Consider the following 7,782-nt stretch of genomic DNA (forward strand, 5'->3'; position numbering starts at 1 on the left):
CTGTCAGACACAGTGCCAGAAAATGATCCCCTCAGGTTGGAAGGCACTCAAAATGCAACTGGGAAAGAGCTGCCACCTCAAAGTAGAGTTGACCATGATGAGGCTAATGGAATAAAAAGCCCAAGGGACCTTCATTTGCTGACGGGGCACAACTCAAAATGAATAGAAACAGCTGCAAACATCCATTGAAAATCGAAACATGGAATGTAGAAAGAATGAATCTGAGAAAATTGGAAGTTGTCAAAAATGAAATGAAACGCATAAACATCGATATCTTAGGCATTAGTGACCTGAAATGGACTGGTATTGGCCATTTTTTATCTGACAACCTAATGGTTTACTACTCCGGGAATGAAAAACTGAAGAGGAATGGTGTTGCATTCATCATCAAAAAGAACATATCCAGATCAGTCATGAGGTACAATGCTCTCTGTGATAGGAAAATATCCATGCACCTACAGGGAAGTCCAGTTAATACCACTATTACTCAAATTTACGCACCAACCACTAAAGCCAGTGAGGATGAAATAGAAGAATTCTACCAACTTCTTCCATCTGAAATTAATCAAACAAACAATCAAGATGTATTGATCATTACTGGTGATTGGAATGCAATGGTTGGGAGCAAAGAGGAAGGATCAGTAGCTGGAAAATGAGGCCTTGGTGATAGAAATGATGCTAGAAAATTCATGATAGAATTCTACAAAACCAATGATTTGTTCATTTCAAATACTTTCTTTAGACAAATAAGAGACGACTATACACATGGACCTCACCAGATGGAATACATAGTAATCAAATTGACTACATCTGTGGAAAGAGACAATGGAAAAGCTGCATATAATCAGTGAAAATAAGGCCAGACTTTGGAACAGACCATCAATTGCTCATATGCAAATTCAAACTGAAGCTGAAGAAAATGAAAACAAATCCACGAGAGCCAAAATATGACCTTGAAAATATCCCACCTGAATTTAGAGATATTCTGAAGAACAGATTTGATACATGAAACAATAAAGACCAAAGACCAGAAGAGTTGTGGGATGACATCAAAAACATCATACATGAAAAAAGCTAAAAGTCATTGAGAAGACAAGAATGAAGAAAAAGGTCAAAATGGATGTCAGAAGAGACACTGAAACTTACTCTCCAGCATAGAGATGCTAAAGCAAATGGAAGAAATGAGGAGGTCCAAGAGCTGAACAGAAAATTTCAAAGATCAGCTCAAGAAGATAAAGTCAAATATTACAACAAAATGTGCAAAGGTCTGGAATAAGAAAACCAAAAATGAAGAACATGCTCAGCATTTCTCAAGCTGGGGGAACTGAAGAAAAAATTCAAGCCTCGACTTCCGTTATTGAAAGAGTCACTGGACAAATTATTGAATGATGCACAGATCATCAAGGGAAGATAGAAGGAATACACAGAGTCACTGTACCAAAAGGAAATGGGTAATGTTCAACCATTGCAGAGGCTGTCATATGATCAAGAGCCAGTGATAATGAAGAAGGAAGTCCAAGGTGCATTGAAGGAATTGACAAAGAACAAGGCACTTATTCCATTTTTATTGATGGAATAAAAATTGAAATCTTTCAAGAAAGTGAGGCAGCACAGGAGACACTCACTCATCTATGCCAAGCAATTTGGAAGACAATTATCTGGCAAACTGATTGGAAGAAATCCATATTTGTGCCCATTCCAAAGAGAGGTGACCCAATGGAATACGGAAATCATCAGACAATCTCTTTGATATCTCAAGCAAATAAAGTTTTGCTAAAGGTAATACAGAAACTGCTACAATCATACATTGACAGAGAATTTCCAGAGGTTCAAGATGGATTCAGAAGAGGCTGTAGACGAGGCATATCATTGCTGATGTCCGATGGATCTTGGCTGAAAGCAGAGAATACCAGAAAGATGTTTACCTATGCTTTATTGACTACGCAAAGGCTTTCAATTGTGTGGATCATGACAAACTATGGACAACATTGAGAAGTATGAGTATTCCAGAACACTTAATTGTACTTCTGAGAAATCTGTACCTGGACCAAGAAGCAGTTGTTCGAACAGAACATGGGAACACTGAATGTTTTAAAATTGGAAAGGTGTGCGACAAGGTTGTGTTCTTTCACCATACTTATTCAACCTGTATGCTGAGCAAATAATACGAGAAGCTGGGTTCTATGAAGAAAAATGTGCGTCAGGATTAGGAGAAGACTCATTAACAACCTGCGATATCCAAATGATACAACCTTGCTTGCTGAAAGTGAAGAAGACTTAAAATATTTACTGATGAAGATCAAAGAGCACAGCCTTGGGTATGGATTACATCTCAATGTAAAGAAAACAAAAATCCTCATCACTGGACAAAGAAACAACGTTCTTATCAATGGAGAAAAGATTGAAGTTGTCAAGGACTTCATTCTTCTGGGATCAACTATCAACACGCACGGCAGCAGCAGTCCAGAGATCAGATGACATATTTATTGCGTTAGGCAAATCAGCTGCACAAGATCTTTTTAAAGTGTTGAAGAGCAAAGATGTCAGCTTGAGGACTAAGGTGTGCCTGACCCAAGCCATGGTATTTTAATTAACCTCATATGTATGCGAAAGCTGGACAGTGAATAAGGAAGACCGTAGAAGAATTGATGCTTTTGAGTTATGGTGTTGGAGGAGAATATTGAAAGTGCCAAGGGCTGCCAAAAAAACCAACAGATCTGTTTTGGAAGAAGTGCAGCCAGAGTGCTCCTTGGAGGTCAAAATGGCCAAACTTCACCTCTCATATTTTGGACATATTGTCAGGAGGGACAAGTCACTGGAAAAGGATATCATGTTTGGTAAGGTGGAGGGTCAGAGAAAAGGAGGAAGACCCCCAATGAGATGGATTGGCCAAGTGTCAGCATTGATGGACTCAAGCGTGGCAACAGTAGTGAGGTTGGCCCAGGATGGGGCAGTGTTTCGTTTTGCTGTGCATAAGGTCACTATGGGTTGGGACTGACTCAATGGCACCTAACAACAACAACAACTAATATGAATACAAATTTTCATGAAGTGCTGTTTTACAGTAAAAACTAATGTTCTCACTCAATTAAAAAACCCATGAATTGTTTCTGAAACAAATATATTTCAAAAAGAGCCATTAAACAAGTTGGAATGGTTTACCACTAAAAATAGAAGTTGTCACTGATAAACCTTGCCATTTGTTTTTATATAGGTAGAGCGACTGGTCGACAAGAGTTATCTAAAAATCTCATGTTGAATACCAAAACCACTTCAGCAAAGTGTGCATGCTTTTTCTCATCAACCATACTTTAAACATGGGTCAATCTTTGAAGAACTACATTGTAAGTTAATTTAAGTTTGTTACAAAGATATTGAATGTTTTGGAAAACAATTACTCTAAATTTTTACTACTTTTGTGCAAAACTGAAGGTAAATGTGGTATCAAACTATTCAAATGAAAAACAAAAAGTCAGATTTTAGAGCTGTTAGTAAATTACAGTATTGAAACAATTTATAAACAGGAAGACATTGACTATTGATACTTAGTCTCACACAAATAAGGACGAAACTAAAATTGTAATAATTATGCTTGTAAACATCACAATTTTAAGAAAGCATATTCTATGAAGTGACCATTTTTTATTTAATAAATGCACATCTGTATTATAGTGGAATGAAATGGAGAAGGGTTACAGTTTTGCACAATTTAAATGTAGTGTGACATTCAAAAGGATCATGGGTAAAGAAAATGTATCTGGTGAGTTTGTCTAATAAAATATTTTAATGAAAGGTTTTAGTTTTTTTTTCTAAATAGAAGCTAAACTATGTATATATATAACTTAGTACCAAAAAAAGTTCTCTCTGAGAATATCCTGCATTTAGTAGAATTTACTCAGCAGACAACATTTATCTCAGTACCTAGAAAGACCATTTTTTCAATAGACAAAGAAGATTTTAGTGAAAGTGTCAATTTCAAAATAAGATACTGGGAAAATACCTTACTCAAAAATATATTACTGTAATGGTTAGAATTTTGTGTCAACCAAAGTAGGCCAGGATTTCCAGAGGTTTAGCAGTTAAGATGTGCTTATTCCCATGGTGATGACACCTAATACAAGCATACTTAACTCTATGATGGATGGCTATGAGCAGCCAATCAATTGAAGGGATGCTTCCTTGGGGGCATGGCCTGCTCCCAATATAATGGACACTCAGGAAAGACTTGCCTTATCCTCTACTGAGGACCTGGGAGTCTCCAATTGCAAGCATTTCCTTGATAATAAACTTCTCTTATATATGTGTATGTATATATGTATATGTGTGTGTACATATGTTTATATGCAAGTGTATGATTATATATGTTTATATGTGTGTATATATCTATATGTGTGTGTGTTTATATGTGTATATATGTGTATTGTGTTTATATATGTGTATTTTTATGTGTGTGTTTATATATGTATGTGTATGTTTGTGTGTACATATGTTTATGTGTGTGTACATATGTTATGTGTGTATGTGTTTATATGCGTATCTATGTTTATGTGTGTATATGTTTATAGATAAGTGTGTTTTATATGTGTGCATGTATGTGTTTATGTGTGTGTGCATATGTTTATAGATATGTATATGTGTGTGTGTTTATATATGTTTATATATGTGTGTATATGTATGTTTCACTGGGTTTGCTTCTCTAGAAAACCCAGCTTACAACAATTACTGACAAGGTGTCTTCAATACCTAGCGTTACCATAACAAAATATAGCACAAGGGGTGGCTTTAAAGGACAGGAATTTACTTTCTCACAGTTATGGAGGCTATGAGTCTGGATTCAGTGTGTCAGCAAAGCTAGAATCACTGTCTCTAAGGGAAGAGCCTTGTCTCCTTCAGTTTCCTTGGCTGTTTGTACATGCATCTTTTCATGGCATCTGTCTGCCCTCTGTGTATGTTATCTGTGCGTACTCTGCTCTTTTATAAGGACTTCACTCCGAATAGGAAGAAATTTCAAGGAAAATGAAGTTACAACTTGGAATTCTATTCACAGCCATATAGAAAGCTTGGATTTCTTTTCTTTTCTTTTCTTTTCTTTTCTTTTCTTTTTATTGTGCGTTGGGTGAAGAGTTTGCCATTCAACAATTCACACACATCTTGTTTATTCAATGATCACAATTCCCACAATGCAACGTCCCCCACTTCCTGCCTGTGTTCCTCTTTCTTAACCCTTCTAAATATTGTCCTGGGGGAAATGCCCTATGGGTCTCAATCGGCTTGTCTTTCTAAAGTGTGTGGACCTCTCAGGGCTAGTGTTCCCCTATTGGTGTTGATAAGTGTCACAGAGTCAGTTCTGACTCATAGTGACCCAGTATAGTGTTTCAATGGAGCAAATGGTAGATTTGAACAGTCAGGTTTGTGGTTAGGATTTCAGTGCTTATCTACAACGTCACACCAGGACTCCTATCACCTGTTCACCCTATCAGTGTTCCTGTTCACCCTATCATTGTGCCTGTCATTTGGCTGAAATCTGAGCCATTGGGATGAGTGAGTTCATTTCCAGACCTGAATGGTGGCAAAGAGTCATAGTCTCTGGGTCCCATCAGTTTCTATCTGACCAGTAAGCTGGGTCTTTTTTATGATTTTGAGTTTTGTTCCATGTTTTCCTCCCAGGCTCTTCATGACCTTCCACTGTGATACCTTTGTGAGCAGCTGGTCGTGGAAGCTGGGCACCATCTCCTTCTTTTGGTTTCGGGATTGTGGAGACTGATGTCCATTTGATCTATTACTACACTGGACTAATTGAGAATAACAATTTCTTGAAACACACAAGTTTTCAAATAAATGTATCGCTCATGCATCCTTTCCCTGGAAACAATTAGAGTACATGCTTCCCCAAATGAAGGAACCATGGAAATCAGAACCATGGGAATTCACTCACCCTAAAACAGAAGTAAAACAGACTTCCCAGAGTAATGAACAAGGGAGCTTGTTCATCTAAGATTGCAGGTGTTCATTTAGAACAGGTAGAAAGGCTCAAGGAGGGGTGTCTGTGCTGGTGGCTCTCAATACTCTATTGTTGTTGTTACATGCCATTGAGTCCGTTCCAACTCCTAGCAGTCCTGAATAGGCTTTCCAAGGAGTGGTTGGTGGGTTTGAACCACTGATTTTGTGGTTAGCAATCCCATGCTTCTCCTACAGCATCACACCAGAACCCCCAATACCACTTTAGAGGTTTATAGAAGGTACCCTATTCAAGTCCTTGCCTGAACCCCTGTTTAAACTAATATCAACATGTCAAAACACAGGGAGAGGATTAGGAACCAAATCCTTCCATCATTTGCATCTCCAGATGTAGACCTAGGGATGCTGATATAAACAAATGGAGTGGATTTGGAAATGATGCATCAGCTGCTTCCTTCTGAGCGTGAATTGTAGGAGCTGCTAAGGACCTGCCCATCACACCAAGGAACTATTTCTACACACACACTAACACAGAGTCAGAAGTCAGGATGCCAGAGACCTGCAACTATCCAGAAAACAAACTGCCACCGCTTCTCTTCACCTTCGTTCTCGCCGTCATAGGCACAGAGTGCGTCATTGGAATCATTGCCAATGGGTTCATCGTGGCTGTAAATGCAGTGGACTGGGTTAGGAATAAGGCAGTTGCCACAAGTGATAGGATCCTGTTTTTTCTGAGCTCATCCAGAATAGCTCTCGAGAGCTTCATGATGCTGGAAATCCTTCTCAGCTCAGCCTTTCCAAGTCTTTATTACCTAGATGTGGTAAACGACACATTCAAAGTCAGCTTCATGTTCTTAAATTATTGCAGTCTCTGGTTTGCTGCCTGGCTCAGTTTCTTCTACTTTGTGAAAATCTCAGACTTCTCCCACCCTCTTTTCCTCAAGCTGAAGTGGAGACTTTCTGGATGGGTGCCCTGGCTTCTGTGGTTATCCGTGCTCACTTCCTTGGGGTACAGTGTGCTTTTCTCTGAGAACATTTATGCTGTGGATTGTAGCAACTCGTTTCCTATGCGCTCCTCCAACTCCACCCATAAGAAGTACTTCATGGAGACCAACATGGTCAACCTAGTCCTTCTCTACAACCTAGGCATCTTCCCACCTCTCATCATCTTCATCCTGGCAGCCACCCTGCTGATCGTCTCCCTCAGGAGGCATGCCCTGCACATGGAAAGCAATGCCACTGGTTCCAGGGACCCCAGCATGCAGGCCCACCTAGGGGCCATCAAATCCATCAGCTACTTCCTCATACTCTATATCTTCAATGCCATCACTCTGTTTCTCTATATGTCCAACATCTTTCAGATCAACAGTCCCTGGAACATTTTGTGCAAAGTCTTCATGGCAGCCTACCCTTCTGGCCACTCAGTGCTGATGATCTTGGACAACCATGGGCTGAGAAGAGCCTGGAAACGGCTTAAATACCAAGTTCATGTTTACCTAAAAGGGCAGAAACTGTGAGCAGCACTCAGGAAGTACCACAAGACCTGGTGTCAGCTCTTGGTTTTCTCCCAAGACCTCTCTTCCCTCCTCTCTTCTCCCCCAAATCTACTCTGATCACCTGATTCAGCTTTTTGTGTAGGAAATCAATCTTCACTCCTCTCTTTTGCTTCTAGGGCAAAGTCTCAGTGATGCTTAATATATACTGCCCACATGGACCTCAATTTCTACCACAGCGATTCTAAACCATGGCAACATGTCCGCCTCTCTAAACAACAACAAAATTAACACTGCCATCAAGTCAATTCTGACTCATAGTGACTGTAAG

The 7,782-nt window shown here is 39.3% G+C and overlaps 1 protein-coding gene across 1 annotated transcript; it reads left to right on the forward strand.

The window, feature by feature from the left end:
• Positions 1-3,738: 3,738 nt before the first annotated feature.
• LOC102817484 (taste receptor type 2 member 39-like) lies at positions 3,739-7,475 on the forward strand. The gene is made up of 2 exons (XM_006861276.1): positions 3,739-3,760; positions 6,433-7,475. Exons 1-2 carry the CDS (start codon positions 3,739-3,741, stop codon positions 7,473-7,475), a joined length of 1,065 nt encoding a protein of 354 aa, XP_006861338.1.
• Positions 7,476-7,782: the final 307 nt, after the last annotated feature.

Source organism: Chrysochloris asiatica, unplaced genomic scaffold (genome assembly GCF_000296735.1).
Source record: "Chrysochloris asiatica unplaced genomic scaffold, ChrAsi1.0 scaffold00041, whole genome shotgun sequence".
Taxonomy (NCBI): domain Eukaryota; kingdom Metazoa; phylum Chordata; class Mammalia; order Afrosoricida; family Chrysochloridae; genus Chrysochloris; species Chrysochloris asiatica.

Coding starts and splice junctions, on each gene's coding strand:
- LOC102817484 (XM_006861276.1), top strand. CDS start 3,739: ATGGGTAAAGAAAATGTATCTG. Junction 3,761..6,432: donor GGGTAAAGAAAATGTATCTG/GTGAGTTTGTCT, acceptor CGTGAATTGTAG/GAGCTGCTAAGGACCTGCCC.